The sequence below is a fragment of the Schistocerca cancellata genome, chromosome 5 (assembly GCF_023864275.1).
Source record: "Schistocerca cancellata isolate TAMUIC-IGC-003103 chromosome 5, iqSchCanc2.1, whole genome shotgun sequence".
NCBI lineage: Eukaryota > Metazoa > Arthropoda > Insecta > Orthoptera > Acrididae > Schistocerca > Schistocerca cancellata.
In genome coordinates this window covers 26,447,183-26,467,321 of record NC_064630.1, presented here as the reverse complement: position 1 = coordinate 26,467,321, position 20,139 = coordinate 26,447,183, and the positions used below count along the sequence as shown (strand labels likewise).

General features: G+C 44.1%; 1 protein-coding gene across 1 annotated transcript in view; it reads right to left on the bottom strand.

The window, feature by feature from the left end:
* Window positions 1-20,139, bottom strand: part of LOC126188342 (uncharacterized) — an 88,026-nt gene that overhangs the window by 43,083 nt on the left and 24,804 nt on the right. The window contains exon 2 of the mRNA XM_049929940.1: window positions 7,574-7,703. Within this exon, the coding sequence (XP_049785897.1) occupies window positions 7,574-7,703 (130 nt within the window). The remainder of the gene's footprint in view (window positions 1-7,573; window positions 7,704-20,139) is intronic.

The window sequence follows — 20,139 nt, the reverse complement described above, 5'->3', positions numbered from 1 at the left end:
ATAGCTATGTACATATACGGATGGCTGTAGTATCGACTGCGGAAGGTACGAAAGGGCAGTGCACTGCCGGAGCTGTCATCTGTACTCAAGTGATTCGTGTAAAAAGATTCCGACATGATTATGGCCGCACGACGGCAATGGACAGACTTTCAACGCGAAATGGCAGCTGGAGATAGACGCATGGGACATTCCATTTCGGAAATCATTACGAAATTTTTATAATCCGAGATCCAAAGTGTCGAGTGGGTCCCGAGAATACCAAATTTCGTGCATTGCCTCTCACCGCAAACCAAGCAATGGCCGGCGGACTTCACTTAACGACCGAGAGCAGCGACGTTTGCGGAGAGTTGTCAGTGCTAACAGACAAGCAAAACTACGTCGTATAACCGCAGGAATCAATGTCGGACGTACGGCGAACGTATCTGTTGCGGCAGAGCGGCGAGATTTCGCAGGAATGGGCCTATGGCAGCAGACGACCTATGCGAGTGCCTTTTCTAACATCAGGCAGTGTCTCTCTATGGCTCGTGACCGTATTGGTTGGAGCCAATATGAATGGAAAAGTGTGGCCTGGTAAGATGAGTCCAGATTTCAGTTGGTAAAAGCTCATGGTAGGGTTCGTGTGTGGTGCAGACCACATGTTGTTAACAAGGGACTGCCCAAGCTGGTGACGGCTCTATAATGGTGTGAGCTGTCTTTACGTGGAATGGACTGGGTCCTCTGGTGCAACTGAACCGATCATTGACTGTCATTGACTTGAAATGGTTATGTTCAGTTACTTGGAGACCAGGTACTGCCATTCTTAGATGGAATTTTTATGGATGACAATGTGTCATGTCACCGGGTGACAATTGTGCACGTTTGCGTTGAAGAACATTTCTGGACAATTCGAGCGAATGATCTGGCCAGCTAGATCGCCCGACATGAAGACCCTTGTAACATTTTATGGGACACAATTGAGACGTCAGTTCGTGCACAAATCCTGCACTGGCAACACACTCGCAGTTACGGACGCCTGCAGAGGCGGTGACTCAGTATTTATTCAGGGGATTTTCATCGGCCCGTTCAGTCCAAGCCATGCCGAGGAGCTGCACTGTGCCGTTCAAAAGGAAGTCCGACACTATATTAGGTGGTATCGCATGACTTTTATCATTTCAGTGTATGTAAAAAGTGGTCATTTGAATCTATTGTTTGTATCTTGCATCTACATGATAATTGATGGAGTTGCATGGTTCATATTTAGACTCCTCACGCAGGCTATAATAAAGGTGTTGATTGTCGTGGGACTCTCATTGGTAGTTTCAGAGTCGCCTGTATAATAAACTGACAATTGATTACAAGGATGAGACAAATGCGAAGGAAGCCTACAGTATATGTCTTTGTCGACTTTAAAAAGGCATATGATTCAATTCACAGACCCACACTATTTAAAATTCTTGAAGAACAAGGACTGGATAAGAAGACACGGAACATCATAGAGCAGACATTAACAAATACAAAATGCAAAGTGAAATTCATGGGAAAACTTTCAAAATAATTTGAGATAAAAACTGGGGTTAGACAAGGTGATGGATTATCACCTCTGTTATTTAACTTAGTTCTGGATAGAGTCATGGCAGAATGGGAAAAAGAACTCAAAAAAGAAAAGTACTGGAAACCAATATCACTGGGAACCAAAAAAGATGACCTACAAATCCCCTACTTAGCCTACGCAGACGATCTTGCAATAATGGCAGATTCTAGTGAAATGGCAGTCAAACAGATAGAAACCTTAAAAGAGTGTGCAGGAAAAGTTGGCCTACAAATATCTTTTGAGAAAACGGTGTTTACAACAACAAATCTAGAAATTTCTAAGTTACAAACCAAATATGGAGAAATTAAGAGGGTACCATACTTTAAATATTTAGGAGAGATAATTTCTGAAAAATACTCACAACAAGAAAGAATATTAAAAGCTCGTAGGGGTCTAGGGCTGGTCCAAAACATTTACAATAAAAATGTCTATCTATAAATACAAAAATTAAACATTATAAGTCGGTAATTAAACCAATAATGCTATATACCAGCGAAACCTTGACACTTAAAAGAAAAACAGATATGGAAAACCTGAAGAAAGAGGAAAGGAAAATCATTAGGAAAATTCTGGGACCAAGATGGACCAAAGAGGGGTATAGATTACAGAAAAATTCTAAAATTGAAGAATATTCTAACATAGAGATAGACATGAGGAAGAGGCGTCTAAAATTCTATGGCCACATAATGAGACTTCCCGATCACAGACTTACAAAAAGAATAGTAAGATACGTAGCATCCCTTGTTAATGGAGGAGAATGGATCAAAAATGTAAAGAAATATCTGGAATTAGCCAACATTACTACTGAAGACATGAACAAAAGAAACAATTTCAAACTTAAAGTTGACAAATGGGAGGTCAAACCAGAGACAAAAGCGCCGAGAACTGGAACAAAATGGAGCGAAGAAAGAAAAGCTGAATTCTCGCAAAGAATGAAGACCTGGTGGGCAAACAAGAAGAATAAGAAGCCCCAGAAGTGAACCATCTTTACTTAGCGTCTTCCATGTTGGGAGCTTTACGACTAATAATAATAATAAACTGACAATTTAGAGCATTCTGTACAGCACTCGATGACTGCCTCACAACATTTGGAGTGTTTTCTAGTAAGTTCGAGTCCTAGTAAGGTAGGTCTTGCTGGTATTCCTCGGCCTTTCATACATGCTATTGAATTACTTTGTAAGGAACAAGTTTTTAATCTATCAAGTTATTTACTGTATTATTTTTCTCCTAATGTAAGTGTAGCAATTGCTGTTCATTTTAGTCCAGCTATATGCCGCAGTGTATCTGTACACCTAAATGACATTATCTGCCTACAGTATCAAATTTCAACTATCTCCAGACCTTTCTCCTCCGACTTTTTCTCGGTTACCCAGGACATTACAGATGTCACGCAACAGAAAACCGTTTTACACGCATACTCTGGTGCCAATGTAGATACACTTCTCCAGCAACTTAACCTGGACGTACATTCTAGTCTGTTAACGCATATTCAGTTATAAGACAAGTTATCAGATTACGTTGATCCGAAAATATAAGTAGCAGCTTTTAGACACAAATTTTTCAGTTTTATTAAGCCAAGTAGACTGCGTTACCGTGAGTGCATAACCCAGCTACAGGGAGTGACGTAAGTTCCATTGTCTCAGTGACAAACGTAAGCTGCCATATACGAATTTTTTAGTGCGGCATGTGATCACCAGACGAGTGTCTAAAAAATTACTTCCTGAAGTAGAACCGTCCCTCATTAGACGCTTGTTTGCCACTCATTCGTGCTTTTCAGTAAGCAATGACGTCGCATACAGCATTGCACGACATCCCATTTGTATTTCAGGCTGGTACACAACGTCAAACTCTGAAGTACAGTGAACATGACGGGCTGGATGCAACTGTCCGCCCTCAAAAAGCTATTTTCTTGTCTTAATAGGTTTATAACTCATCAGCGAGAGAACAGTTATTTTCAGAAGGCCAAGGGTCGCTCCTGTTATAAGTGGGGCCTCAATAACGAAGTGCGTAATTTAGTCCATTGGCTGAAAGGCAATGGTACACACCTTTCTGACGATGTACAAGCGTTGTTGCCTTTGTTTCGTGGTGACTTTCAGCTTAATCCATGTTGTTAAAAGCCGAATATTTCTTTCTAAGTGCATTTGAACTAGATGTACTAGAGATTACGTGCAAAACGAACTTCCGCGGAATGCTGCAGTATTTACTAATCGTAACTGTAGTCCCAAGGCTTTCTAAAACGTGTCCTATAATCAGCTATAAATTAACATCAAGATCCTTCCAAACACGCGAAGTAGAAACGCACAGACACACATAAAACAGCCAAAAAACAAACGAATTGTGGAAACACGATTTTAGGAAGAAAGGAAGAAGTTATGTGAAGAATTTTTTGTTTTGATGTGGCAGTTGAACTGCATATTTTCGTAAAACATAAGGAGAAATTTAGCTATGCTTACCTTCATCACAACATGACCATAGATGGTGCTGCAAAAACTCAGAGAAAAAACGTATGTCTGAAAGCGAATGAAAATTCAAACTTTGTAGCGAAATAAAATTGTTTTCTGTTTCTGATTCATGCACCACAGAAAATTTACTTCTCTCTCTCTCTCTCTCTCTCTCTCTCTCTCTCTCTCTCTCTATATATATATATATATATATATATATATATATATATATATATCTTTCGTGACCTCTACGGTCGCAGGTTCGACTCCTGCCTCGGGCATGGATGTGTGTGATATGTCCTTAGGTTAGTTAGGTTTAAGCAGTTCTAAGTTCTAGCGGACTGATGACCTTAGAAGTTAATTCCCATAGTGCTCAGAGCCATTTTTTGTATCTCTCTTTAGCGCTTCTCTTAATAAGGAGACAACATACAGTCATTCGCAGCGGAGTGAAAGTAATACTGTGTTTCCCAGTATCTAACATCCCCCAGTAGCTAACGTTCCCCAGTAGCTGAAATTTGCAACCCCCTCCCCCAGTAACTGACACCCCCACACCGCCAGCAGCTGTCACTCCCCAGCTGATGACACGAATTGCACTGCGGGGCGAGTTTTGAGTTAATAAGTCTCAACTTCCTGCCGCAGCATACGCTACAAGTCTCAGCTTGCTTAGTCGACGTCATGATTAGTCTTGCTGACATATGTCCTTGCACAGTGATGCATTCCCCAGGCATATCGTATTTCGCCGAGTATGGAGCAATGATTATCTGCAGTTGAATACGAAATGATGATTTATTAGCAATTAGTTCCGTTGCACTCGGTGACTGCCTCACAACATTTTGAGTACTTTCTAGTAAGTAAAAGCCCTAATAAGGTAGGTTTTGCTGTTACTCCTCAGCCTTTCGGAGATGCTGTTGAGTTGCTTTGTAAGGAACGAGTTGTTTTTACTTTATGAAATTATTTACTACATTATTTTTCTCCTGTTTTTAATTCAATATTTTCTGTTGATTGAAATTCTCCTATACATTGTACCTTAACTGTACACACAAATGATAGCATATCTCTACAGTACCACAATTCAACTGCCCGCACCTCTTTCCCCTCCGTCTTTATGTCGATTACTTCGCTGTAACGTGACAATATTTGATATCAGCAGTAGCCATTGTCTGGAGAAGTCTCCTGAGTCTTGTCTACATCTGTTAGAAGTCTCCCTTAATTAGTACTTCCTACTTGACTTCTAGTTAGCTGCTTTCATTGATTTCCTGTGCCAGTGCACATTTTTCACGCAATCGCAGGGGAATAAAGGTCGTTGCACAGTAATTCTATTTATACTCTAAACGCGCGGTTGTGACTATTAATAATGACAATATACAAAGTTAAGGTTTCCCGGATGTAAAAGTTAATCATAGTAGCTGTATGACATGAGTTGTCTGAGGATTATCTAGGCGCTATGCTTGTGATGCAGCCACCAAAAGCTGCTACTTACCTAGAAATAAATGCGTACTATTACTTTTCTATTTATCCGTGCTGAAATAAGATATATTCCTTTTTTTCTGTTTTAGCAAATGCAATAGCGATTCTCTTGGAAGAGTGATAGTTCTAAAAACCATGTGGAAAAACGGGTTGTTGTTGTTGTTGTTGTTGTGGTCTTCAGTCCTGAGACTGGTTTGATGCAGCTCTCCATGCTACTCTATGCTGTGCAAGCTTCTTCATCTCCCGGTACCTACTGCAGCCTACATCCTTCTGAATCTGCTCAGTGTATTCATCTCTTGGTCTCCCTCAACGATTTTTACCCTCCACGCTGCCCTCCAGTACCAAATTGGTGAGCCCTTGATGCCTCACAACATGTCCTACCAACCGATCCCTTCCTCTAGTCAAATTGTGCCACCTCTTCTCCCCAATCCTATTCAATACCTCCTCATTAGTTATGTGATCTACCCATCTAATCTTCAGCATTCTTCTGCAGCACCACATTTCGAAAGCTTCTATTCTCTTCTCGTCTAAACTATTTATCGTCCATGTTTCACTTCCATACATGGCTACACTCCATACAAATACTTTCAGAAACGACTTCCTGACACTTGAATCAATACTCGATGTTAACAAATTTCTCTTCTTCAGAAACACTTTCCTTGCCATTGCCAGTCTGCATTTGATATCCTCTCTACTTCGGCCATCATCAGTTATTTTGCTCCCCAAATAGCAAAATTCCTTAACTACTTTAAGTGTCTCATTTCCTAATCTTATTCCCTCAGTGTCACCCGACTTAAATCGACTACATTCCATTATCCTCGTTTTAGTTTTTGTTGAAGTTCATCTTATGTTCATCTAAAGGGGTAACATTGTTCTGCCCCCCCCCCTCCCCAAATTCTATAAGTCCCTCCAGATCCTTGATCGTCATGCACTCTGCCTCGCCTTCCGTATACGCCTCCCGTCCCCCATGCGGATCCTCTATGATCGCATTCCTTTCCCCCATCTGCTCCTATTCCTCGAACATATCCGCATCCTCTACACCTCCCGCCGTCTTGAACCCCCTCACCCCCTAGTTGCTCCTATCCTTTCCCATCCCCACCCCCTGCCACGTCTTCACCGTTGTGTCCCCCCTACCCTCCATCTCTACACCCTACATCTCCTTTCCTAAGGTGGCTTCCATCAACTCCCCCTCCCGGATGATGCCCTCTCTCCCTCCATTTATCCTTCCTATCAACTCTGATCCTCACCCCCCATCCTTTCCTCCGTCCTTTCCCTGGGCTCCCTCTTCCTCCCTCCCTTCCATCCTGTGTTTTCTCCCCGCCTGCCCTCTCCCTATCTCCTTTCTCCCCCCCCCTCCCGAGTCCTTTTGTACTCCCCTCCTCTGACTTCCCCACTCCCTGGCACGTCTGCTCAGCACCTCCTCCCCTCCTCTTATGTATCCTCATCTTCCATTGGCTCCTTTCCCCCCTCCCCCTTCACTTTTCCTCTCATTCCCCCCCCCTTTTTCCCGTCATCTGACCAGTTTCCCCCCACTTCCTCTCGCGTGTGGTATGTCATATTTGTGCCAATTTTTCAGTGCAGTGTTTAAGTGTGTGTTCAGTGTTGTGCATCTTTCCACAGTGTTGTGAACAGAAATCATGCTGTCGCTGGGAGTGCTTTTTATATCTCTTGCGAACAGAACCCAGACTGTCGCCGTGTTTTTTAATTGTCTGTCTATTATTTTTCTGCTTCCTGTGTATTTTATTAGCATCATCCACCCTGTGCTTTATGTTTTAAGCTCCAGAATTTTCTGCCATTTTACCTTTAAGTCACCGATTTTATCGCCAACTGTTATTATTTTTTTATTATCTTCATCTTTTTAAAACAAATTCTGTGGGCTGAAGAGCGGCGTAATAAGCTGCTGCCAGCCCCCCCCCCCCCCCTTTAGGGGGAATCGAAACTCAATAAAGGAAAAAAAATAACATTGTTAATGTGTCCTACAACTGAAACTAAATGAAAGTGAAACGAAAGAAAGGCATCAGTACTGAGTGAATCAGTGCTTAAGCATTACGGCACTGCGCCGACACAAATCAGCAAATGCAACAGCGGTACGAACCGGGCACAGGCACAGGCGAGATGGTGATGGCCGCACACGGAGGAGCGAGGATGGCTGCCACTGCTGCGGCGGTTACCGCGGCCACCGCCAGAGGCGCCACTGGCGGTCGCGGCGGCTTCACGGCTGCGACCTGCAACAGGACAGGAGCGCGTCTCACTCGTCACGATACGAGCACAAGGAGCGATGCAAGATGAGCAGGTAGGTTCTCACAGGATACACGGGAATCGTTCGACAGTCCTTCTTGCTTATCTGACACATTCTATACAGCCAAGCTAAGGGCACATATTGTGGCTGTGGTGGCTCTGAGCACTATGGGACTTAACAGCTGTGCTCATCAGTCCCGGAGAACTTAGAACAACTTAAACCTAACTAACCTAAGGACATCACACACATCCATGCCCGAGGCAAGATTCGCACCTGCGACCGGAGCAGTCGCACGGTTCCGGACTGCGCGCCTAGAACCGCGAGACCACGGCGCCCGGCGTATATATTGTGGCTGTGGTAATATGGTTTTGAGTAACATTGTCTCCTTTGTTCAAATTTCATCTGCAATACTACAATACACACAGATAACGATTAAAATTGCAATTCCACGGAAGACATCAAACAACGAAATTTTTCTTACTGTGCGTATAACGTGTAGTAGGAAGAAGACATTATTACATTTATAGTTGGTTTGGCGTTATACTAGGTAAGATACATTGTGGCTGTAACATCAATACCTATTTTCAATTTTGATTCTCGTAGAAGTAGCATCAGCTCTTGCTGGCGTGTAATAACGTCGACTAATATGAGGTTTATAGTTGGTGATTTCAGAGGTTGATCGAGTGAAAACCAAGTAGGAAACAGAGTTATGATTCCCACCATGTGCCAGGCTGTCGGTATGTAAGTTCACAGATGGTGGAGGTAAGACCGAGGTAGGAATGCAATGCTTAACCCCAAATTAATAAAAAACTGTCATAAGAAATTAATGGCAACAGGTAGTGTCAAAGATGCAAATGATTGTGGAAGACGCTCAACATACAGACCGGAAGACAATGTGAATATTATTCAGCACTTCTTTGACAGAGCCCTTCAAAGTTGACTAGACAATCTGCTAGGGAAAGAGACTGTCATGTCACACGGTAATGACCATTTGAAAAAGGGAAGCTATTCTTTCGATCTTGGAAGCTAGATTAAGCGCAACAACTATTTCATGAGGACTGCGGCAGGAGACTGGAATTTTTCGAGATTATGCTTGTTTGGAAAGGTGATTATCCCGATATTCCTGTGGTCAGATGAAGCGCTATTTCAAGTTATGGTGCACGACACATGGAGACGCTTCGAAGGTACGCATGGCCTCTGATTGAGGAATGGGAAAATGAAAGGTTATTTCTGTTCATGCAAGATGGCACTCCACCGCACTATGCAATTGCAGTGAGGGAATGACTTGATGACAATTCCACTGGCAGGCGGATTGGCCGACAGAATGGCCTTCCTACAGCCCTGATGTAGCCCCACGCAACTTCTTCCTTTACAATTGAGCTAAGTGACAAGTCCACAAGTCAAAATCAAAAGATGTTAGCAGTTTCGAACAAACTATCCATGAGGAAACAATAATCATTTCAGTGGAAGTAAAACTATGAGTTGTATACTTTTTGAGATATTCATTGATACAAATAGGTACTGACTTTACAATCACCCTGTATACGGGTAGTCCCAGAAACGTGGTGAGAAGCTTCGAGAGGTTGTAGACTGCACCTTGAGGAGCAAATGGAGGGAAGGAACTTTGTCTGAACGCGTCATACGACGACTCTTAGAGAGTCTCGAAGTTACACGGGCGAGGGCCTGCCACTAGGCAACCCCTCTGGCAGCAAACGTGACTTTGTACGAGTGACCATAGGCGGAAGGCCTCGCAGTCTCGTTTGTTATTGAGTGATCGCGACCGACTGCCTCGATCGTCAGTGCAGAAGTTGGAGACAGCTGCTGCGTAGAGAGACGTTGTCTCCTACGAATGCGATGCTCTATTACCTTCGTGGATAACTACACTCCTGGAAATGGAAAAAAAACACATTGATACCGGTGTGTAACACCCACCATACTTGCTCCGGACACTGCGAGAGGGCTGTACAAGCAATTATCACACGCACGGCACAGCGGACACACCAGGAACCGCGGTGTTGGCCGTCGAATGGCGCTAGCTGCGCAGCATTTGTGCACCGCCGCCGCCAGTGTCAGCCAGTTTGCCGTGGCATACGGAGCTCCATCGCAGTCTTTAACACTGGTAGCATGCCGCGACAGCGTGGACGTGAACCGTATGTGCAGTCGACGGACTTTGAGCGAGAGCGTATAGTGGGCATGCGGGAGGCCGGGTGGACGTACCGCCGAATTGCTCAACACGTGGGGCGTGAGGTCTCCACAGTACATCGATGTTGTCACCAGTGGTCGGCGGAAGGTGCACGTGCCCGTCGACCTGGGACCGGACCGCAGCGACGCGTGGATGCACGCCAAGACCGTAGGATCCTACGCAGTGCCGTAGGGGACCGCACCGCCACTTCCCAGCAAATTAGGGACACTGTTGCTCCTGGGGTATCGGCGAGGACCATTCGCAACCGTCTCCATGAAGCTGGGCTACGGTCCCGCACACCGTTAGGCCGTCTTCCGCTCACGCCCCAACATCGTGCAGCCCGCCTCCAGTGGTGTCGCGACAGGCGTGAATGGAGGGACGAATGGAGACGTGTCGTCTTCAGCGATGAGAGTCGCTTCTACCTTCGTGCCAATGATGGTCGTATGCGTGTTTGGCGCCGTGCAGGTGAGCGCCACAATCAGGACTGCATACGACCGAGGCACACGGGGCCAACACCCGGCATCATGGTGTGGGGAGCGATCTCCTACACTGGCCGTACATCACTGGTGATCGTCGAGGGGACACTGAATAGTGCACGGTACATCCAAACCGTCATCGAACCCATCGTTCTACCATTCCTAGACCGGCAAGGGAACTTGCTGTTCCAACAGGACAATGCACGTCCGCATGTATCCCGTGCCACCCAACGTGCTCTAGAAGGTGTAAGTCAACTACTCTGGCCAGCAAGATCTCCGGATCTGTCCCCCATTGAGCATGTTTGGGACTGGATGAAGCGTCGTCTCACGCGGTCTGCACGTCCAGCACGAACGCTGGTCCAACTGAGGCGCCAGGTGGAAATGGCATGGCAAGCCGTTCCACAGGATTACATCCAGCATCTCTACGATCGTCTCCATGGGAGAATAGCAGCCTGCATTGCTGCGAAAGGTGGATATTCACTGTACTAATGCCGACATTGTGCATGCTCTGTTGCCTGTGTCTATGTGCCTGTGGTTCTGTCAGTGTGATCATGTGATGTATCTGACCCCAGGAATGTGTAAATAAAGTTTCCCCTTCCTGGGACAATGAATTCACGGTGTTCTTATTTCAATTTCCAGGAGTGTATTTCAGACACTTATTTCCTTCTGTACTTTGTTTTTCTTCTAGAAACCTCTAAAATATCAATTTTTTTTCGGTATATAGAAGAAAAACTGCAGATTGAAATGTCTGAAGCTGTCATCCACCCAGTCAAGAGAGCATCGCTTTCATAGGAGACAAGGCACGTCTACGCAGCTGCTAGCTGCATCTTCTCCACTGGCGTTCGTGGCAATGAACTTTGCGAGACGTTCCGCTTACGATCTGTCAGCGTACAAGGTCACGTTCACTGCTGGAAGGGTGGTCTGGTGGCGAGCTCAGGCTCTTATAACTTCGAAGCTCTGTAGTTGGATGACGTTTCCGGACAGGGGGTTCCTATCCTGGATTCGTACCTCAAGGCAGCCTCTACAACCAGTCGAAGTTTGTTGCATCATTCTGGAAAACCCATTATCAGAGACAATTAAAACGTTTCCCTTCGAAGGTCACACTGATACCTTGCCTACATGTCGGTGCTTATATACCCACATCAGAGTCGCGCTAGGTTTCATACACGCTGCAGCAAATCCCTCAGATGGAGACTTTTTGATCGCCTCTTACATTAGACGGAGCTGCTACCTCTGGCAGCGGACAGTGGTCGTAATGCAGCTGAACCCCGAGTCCAAGTGAAATTGGACGACAGTCAGAGATTGTTGTTGTCGTCGTCTTCACTCCAGAGATTGGTCTGATGCAGCTGTCCATGCTACTCTATCCTGTACAAGCTTCTTCATATCCCAGTACCTACTGCAACCTACGTCCTTCTGAATCTGCTTAGTGTATTCATCTCTTGGTCTCTCTCTAAGATTTTTACACGCCATGCTGTCCTCCATTACTAAATTGGTGATTCCTTGATGCCTCAGAACATGTCCTACCAACCGATCCCTTCTTCTAGTCAAGTTTTGCCACAAATTTCTCTTCTCCCCAATTCTGTTCAGTACTTCCTCATTAGTTATGTGATCTACCTACCTAATCTTCAGCATTCTTCTGTAGCACCACATTTCGAAAGTTTCTATTCTCTTTTACTCTGCACAGTTTATCGTCCATATTTCACTTTCATACATGGCTACACTCCACACAAATACTTTCAGAAACGACTTCCTGACAATTACATCTGTACTCTATGTTAACAAATTTCTTTTCTTCAGAAACGCTTTCCTTGCCATTGCCAGTCTACATTTTACATCCTCTCTACTTCGACCATCATCAGTTATTTTGCTCCCCAAATAGCAAAACTCATTTACTACTTCAAGTGTCTCATTTCCTACTCTAATTCCCTCGGCATCGCCTGATTTAATTCGACTGCACTCCATTATCCTCGTTTTGCTTTCGTTGAAGTTCATCTTATAGCCTCCTTTCAAGACACTGTACATTCCGTTCAACTGCTCTTCCAGGTTCTTTGCTGTCTCTGACAGAATTACAAAGTCATCGGCGAACCTCGAAGGTTTTATTTTTTTTCCATCGATTTCAATTCCTACTCCAAATTTCCCTTTTGTTTCCTTAACTGCTTGCTCAGCATACGGATTGAATAACATCGGGGATAGGCTACAACTCTGCCTCACTCCCTTCCCTACCACTGCTTCCCTTTCAGGCCCCTCGACTCTTATAACAGCCATCTTGTTTCAGAACAAATGGTAAATATCCTTTCGCTCCCTGTATTTGACCCCTGCCACCGTCAGGATTTGAAAGAGAGTATTCAAAAGCTTTATCTAAGTCTACAATTCCTAGAAACGTAGGTTTATCTTTCCTTAATCTATCTTCTAAGATAATACATAGGGTCACTGTTGCCTCACGTGTCCCAATTGATCTTCCCCGAGGTCGTCTTCTACCAGTTTTTCCGTTCGTCTGTAAAGAATTCGTGTTAGTATTTTGCTCCCGTGACTTATTAATCTGATAGTTCGGTAATTTTCACACCTGTCAACACCTGCCCAGGCCTTTGTGGCTGAGTGGTTCTAGGCACTTCAGTCTGGAACCGCGCGACCGCTACGGTCGCAAGTTCGAATCCTGCCTCGGGCATGGATGTGTGTGATGTCCTTTGGATAGTTAGGTTTAAGTAGTTCTAAGTTCTAGGTGACTGATGACCTCAGATGTTATGTCCCATAGTGCTCAGACACATTTGAACCATTTGAACCAACACCTGTTTCCTTTGGGATTGGAATTATTACATTCTTCTTGAAGTCTGAGGATATTTCGCCTGTCTCATACACCTTGCTCACCAGATGGTACAGTTTTGACATGGCTGGCTCTCCCAAGGCTATCAGTAGTTCTAAAGGAATGTTGTCTACTCCTGGGGCCTTGTTTCGCCTTAGGTCTTTCAGTGTTCCGTCAAAGTGTTCACGCATCTCCCATATCATTTTCATCTACGTCCTCTTCCATTTCCATTATATTGTTCTCAAGTACATCGCCCTTGAATAGACCCTCTATATACTCTTTCCACCTTTCTGGTTTCCCTTCTTTGCTTAGCACTAGGTTTCCATGTGAGCTCTGGATATTCATACCAATGGTTCTCTATGCTCCAATGGTCTCTTTAATTTTCCTGTCGGCAGTACATATCTTATCCTTAGTGATATATGCCTCTACACCCTTACATTTGACGTCTAGCCGTCCCTGCTTAGCCATTTGGCAGTTCCTGTCGATCTCTTTTTTGAGACTTTGTATTTCCTTTTGCGTGCTTCATTTATTGCATTTTTATACTTTATCCTTTCATCAATTAAATTCAATATTTCTTCTGTTACCCAAGGATTTCTCCTAGTCCTCGTTTTTTACCTACTTGATACTCTTTTGCCTTCACTATTTTATCTCTCAATGCTACCCATTCTTTTTCTAATGTATTTCTTCCCCTGTTCTTGGCAGTCGTTCCCTAACGCTCTCTCTGAACTCTCTACAACCTCTGGTTCTGTCAGTTTATCGAGGTCCTATCTTCTTAAATTCCCACCTTTTTTGCAGTTCCTTCAGTTTTAATCTACAGTTGATAACCAATAGATTGTGGTCAGAGTCGACATCCGCCTCTGGAAATGTCTTACAATTTGAAATCTGGTTCCTAAATCTCAGTGTTACCATTTTATAATCTGAAACCTTCTAGTATCATCAGGCCTCTTCCATGTATACAACCTTCTTTCATAATTCTTGAACCAAGTGTTAGCTATGATTAACTTATGCTCTGTGCAAAATTCTACCAGATGGCTGCCTCTTTTATTCCTTGCTCCCATTCCATTTTCACCTGCGACCTTTCCTTCTTTGTCCTACTGTAGGGAAGCAGCCTACTCACGCTGTAGTAAATTCACATCAGTTTTCCATTGTGTGCTAGCCAGTCTGCTGTAACTAGCTCTGACGTCATAAATGTTGCGCAATACCTTAAAAATCAAGCAAATGACCTAAAACTTTTCTAGCATGTCAGGAATAATACTAAATTAATGTGTGTTAAATATCAGTTCGATAACTTCAGCCATTTTTGAAATTTGGACGTTTTTCTAAAAAAATCATTGGCGCAACAGAAAAGAGCTAGAGACTTCAAAATTTATATTTAGATTCATCTTTCATAATGATTTAATAAAAACAGTACTTTGGATTTCACTAATTGAGACTTTAGTGGAAATTCATGATTTTCTGGTTTTCGTCTCAAAACTAAAGGAAGCAAGATAGATTAAGTAGGCTAATAAATAAGGCTAGGATGTTTAGATTTAAATAGGTTGGAGGTCCGCTATGACTGTGAAGATGTGAAAAGTTTCTTTTGAATACCTATAAAATTATAGCGATAGCGGATCTCAAAAGGACCAGTTCAGAGCTCATCTACTGCGTGCAGTGTAATTTAATTAATTCTCTCGCCCAAAATATTTAACTTAGCCTCGTCAAAATTTTATTATCAATACTTACCTGCGTGCTGAATGCACGTTTAAATTAAGAGCTTCATCGGCCATCAGCAAAAGAAACAATAAATTATTATGTAACTTGAAGTGGTGCGTTACTAGCCCAGCGGCTAGTCGGGAGAGCCGATTTGATCAGGCGTTCCCTTAGCCGTCCGCACCGCGGCTATATATATAAGAGCGCTGCGCGAGGAAGGCAAGGCCCCAGTTCTCTCCAGACGCTGAATAACACGCCATCTGTGCCGGGAGTCGCGTCGCATCGGTATCACTGCTACAAACAGCCTCGGGTGCCGTATTAAGTTACTAGAGATACGCGGAACCGTGAAAGCATTTCAAGTGAAGGGTTAATTCTGGGATGATTTTCATTATCTAGCCTCAGTTGGCGTATTGTCGTATTTTCACGTGCCGTCGCGGGACAGACATTCTACCAATTATTTAGCGTGGCGTTTGATGAAATATTCTCATCAAATTTTGGCGAGCATTCTTTTTAACATTTAATTCGGACATTTATAGTTGCATCAGCGCATTAGACTCTGAACTGCTCTGTTAGTTAGGTTGTAGGGATACTTGTGTTTGTTATCAGTGAATTCAGAATATACTCAACTATTTTGGAAAATCGTTTTTGATTAGAAATCCCGGACAATCTCCTAATTCCTCAGAGCTATAAGCTGCAGCTATAATGGTATTCTCAGATGAAGTGGGCACTAGGAACTCTAATTACAGGCTTCACGTTTTGTTAAATCACTTTCTGTGTGCTAAAAAGTAAATAGAGAGCCAGTGTTGAGAACGGCGAAAGACAGCATTAACAACATTCTAAAAGCCTGAAACTGATTCAACATTCAAACATTTGTATTGCAAGCATTTATACCGCAAAATTTTTATTTTCACGAGTAACCGCCGCCCCACACTACTATCGAATTCCTGTCACCCATGACAGTTAAATGTTCGTCTCCCTTCACTATCTGAATAATTTCTTTTATCTTATCACACATTTCATCAATATCTTCGTCATCTGCGGAGCTAGTTAGTAGATAAACTTGTACTGCTGTGGTAGGCGTGGGGTTCGTCTCTATCTTGGCTACAATAATGCGTTCACTATGCTGTTCGTAGTAGCTTACCCGCACTCCTATTTTTTCATTTATTATTAAACCTACTCCTGCATTACCCCTATTTTATTTTGTACTGATAAGCTGCTTCAAATGGTTCAAATGCCTTTGAGCACTATGGGACTTAACATCATAGGTTATCGGTCCCCTAGATGTAGAACTAGTTAAACCTAACTAACCTAAGGACATCACACACATCCATTCCCGAGGCAGGATTCGAACCTGCGACCATAGCAGCAGCGCGGTTCCGGACTGAAGCACCTAAAAACGCTGGGCGACAACGGCCAGCTATTTATAAGCCTGTATTCACCTGACCATACGTCTTGTTCCTCCTGCCACCGAACGTCACTAATTTCCATTATATGCAACTTTAACCTATCCATTTCCCTTTTTAAATTTTTTGACCTACCTGCCCGATTAAGGGATCCGACATTCCACGCTCCAATACGTAGAACGCCAGTTTTCTTTTTCCTGATAACGATGCCATCCTGTGTAGTCCGCGCCCGGAGATCCAAATGAGGGACTATTTTATCTCCGGAATATTTTACGCAAGAGGACGCCATCATCATTTAACCATATGGTAAAGCTGCATGTCCTAGGGAAAAATTGCGGCTGTAGCTTCCCCTTGCTTTCAGCCGTTCGCAATACCAGCACAACAAGGTCGCTTTGGTTAGTGTTACAAGGCCAGATCAGTCAATCATACAGACTGTTGCCCCTGCAACTACTGAAAAGGCTGCTGCCCCTCTTCAGGAACCACACGTTTGTCTGGGCTCTCAACAGATACCCCTCCGTTGTGGTTGAACCTACGGTACAGCTATCTGTATCGCTGATGCACGCAAGCCTCACCGCCAACGGCAAGGTGTGGGGGTTGGGGTTGTTGTTGTTGTTGTTGTGGTCTTCAGTCCAGAGACTGGCTTGATGCAGCTCTCCATGCTACTCTATCCTTCTTCATCTCCCAGTACCTACTGCAGCCTAAATCGTTCTGAATCTGCTTAGTGTATTTATCTCTTGGTCTCCCTCTACGATTTTTACCATCCACGCTGCCCTCCAATACTAAATTGGTGATCCATTGATGCCTCAGAACATGTCCTACGAACCGATCCCTTCTTCTAGTCAAGTTGTGGCACAAACTTCTCTTCTCCCCAATTCTATTCAATACCTCCTCATCAGTTATGTGATCTACCCATCTAATCTTCAGCATTCTTCTGTAGCACCACATTTCGAAAGCTTCTATTGTCTTCTTGTCCAAACTATTTATCGTTCATGTTTCACTTGTGGGGGTACGTCACGTAATTCTGGATCAGTTCTGTGCCAGACTTCATCAGTCGTAGTGACTGGCAGTATTGGCGCGCCAGCCTCTCGGCAAGCCGTGGCTAAATGTTTTCAACATCTCAGAGATTTGGAGAACTTGCTGTTCAGGACAACATTTGAACATCCTCTGTAGGAAGATAGGTCAAGGCAGCAGGTGCAAAATGCGATCTTGTTGTTATTTTGTTGAAAACGTCACAGAGCTCTCGAAGACAAGACACAGCCACAGGCCTTAACAAGCCGGAAATGTAACTCACCAGTACCCAAATTACTGGCCAAGTGAACTACAGGTATTCGTTTTTTTTACCCAGTTCCACCCAACAGCATTACGTCGAGTGCCGGACACATGTAACGATGGTGAATGCAGTTTTCAACGTTGGTTCCCTCGGAACCTCCACGAACGGATACGTCCATCGTGAAGCTCTACGCAGGAAAGGGACTCGTCTGAAAGGAAGACGCCGTGGCCCTACTGTAGGCAGTGGCCGCTGGGCGCACCGCTGTCGTTTCGCCCCTCTCTGCTGCTGCCTCAACGGAAGCTGCAACGGCGTCTGCATTGCTGACAGTCCGTGATGCTGCGGAAGTCATTGCAGTGTCCGTGTGGATGTCTTCCTGCGAGCCAGCCAATTTTTTGACTTCGTGTACTAAACGTGGCTGTAGTATCATGAACGGCTGAGTGAACGAAAGGTCTGTCCTCTCGGGCGCTCCTCGTCGTGTGGGACCATTAAGACACTGCTTCACGTCGAGTATGCACCCTCGGAACCCACCGATTCCATACTGCCATGAGAGTCACGGGATCCCGACCAACGGGAATGGCAGGCTCGCTGAACAGTGGACTGCGCTCTCGGCAGGCCACGCTCCTATCGCCGAACTGCCACACTTGGAAGACTTTTTTCCTTCTTATACGATCTTCTCACAAACAGTCACCGTTCACAGGCGATTTCTGTGTGAGGAACGCGCTGCGTTTTCTTTCATTATTTAAGGGTTGTGGGTCGCGTTACTCCTAGCTACTCTGTGCAGTTCCACTCAAGTGCTGATTATTTGCATATCCAATCGAGTTTTATGCCTCATGCCAATGTATCGTTCGTTCTATACCGTAATCATGCTGTTTCAATTTTAACGGACGGCGGTGTGTATCGGTTTTACGCTATTGAATTATCACACTGGCAGTAAACATTCGGTGAATCTTTGGTCCTTCATTCAGATGAAAGTGACTGGTTTTTGCGCACAGTTGTCCACTTAATTCTATCTTGGACATTTCTGGACACGCACCCCTTTACTCGGGCACCACAGTATTTGTGGTGTCATCGAAAGGTCGAGGTCCCATTTTCGAGTTGGTACCTCAAGACGGGACCACAAGCTGAGGACAGTCGCCGCCAGACGCAGCCACGAAAGAGAGAGGTCGACGAAGACATGGAGTTAGGATACCTTGTAGAAAATCAAAAATTTTGGAAGGAGTTGACCTTCTGTCAACTAACGCTGGGAGTCAAATTATGTGAACACTTCCGAAACATGCTTTGATAAGATAGACCGACGCTGCAAGACTTCCTGAAGAAATAAAATGATTAGATTGTTTCAACAGCCACACTCCAACTACGTCTATCTGATAATACTGATTTCAGTTCTTCTGTCCTTCCACATACAATGCTCTAGATAATTTGCTGTATGTACCTCCGGCCCATTTTTTTTACTAGCGCTCTCTCCAAGGCCAAGTTTTCTGTTCTTGAGTGCCTTAATCTTTTTCTCCGGATTCTCCCTTATTAATTTTTCGCTTCCTTACATGATGTGCTGCAGACATAAGGTTTCATACACATCTCCGTTTGCTAACCAGAAAGCTACAGTCGGATAGACTCACGGCTACAAAATTTAACTTCCCTCTAATCGTCTTTCGATACAAGTACTTCCTATGAAGTAGTGTTTTGTGTCTTAGCATGCCTGTCTTCAACTGTGCCAACCGTTTCAACTCAGAGTAACACTTGCGTCCTTCATACTCAATTATTTGTTCTATGCATTCCAATCTCTGTCTTACACTAGACCCCTCCCTCTAGCACATGGAAGTTACTTTATGGTGTAACAGATGCCCTATTATCCTTTCTCATCCTTTTTGCTGGTGTTTTAATACGTTCCTTTCTTTGCCGATCCTGCGAAGAACCTCCTCAATCCTTACTTTACCCATCCTCCTAATTTTCACCATCCTTAAGTAGCAACATGACAAACGTTCCGATTCTCTTCCTTTAAGATTCCCCCATAGCCCATGTTTCACTACCATACAATGGTGTTCTGCAAGCGTACGCTCTCAGAAATTTCTTCCTCACAATAACAACGATGTTTGACACTGGTAGACTTCTCTTGGCCAAAAAACGCCTTCTGTGCCTACGCTAATCTGCTTCTGACGTCCTCGTCCTTTCGTCTGTAATGTGTTACTTTGTTTCCAACGTAGCAGAATCCCTTAACTTCAAATCACTTACAACTTCCGTGCTATTAGGCCGAGGTCGAGGTATTAAACTTTCTTCTATCGTTTCCTCTCGGATAAGCGAGACATTTTCAGAGGTAAAATGGCGAACTACCTCTGAAGATATCTCCCACAATCAGAAAGAAAACGCTAGGAGAAAGTTTTATGCACAGATCTCGGCCTAATAGCCTGGAAGTTTTAAGTAATTTCAATACCAGCCGTGAAAGTTTACAGTGTATGATCAGTTCCTTAACTTCTCTACTTCGATGTCACCAATTTTGATGTGAAGTTTATCACTAATACCATTTCTGCTACTCCCCATTACTTTTGTCTCACTTAGGTTTACTCTCCACCCATGTTCTGTACTCATTAGACTAATCATTGCATTC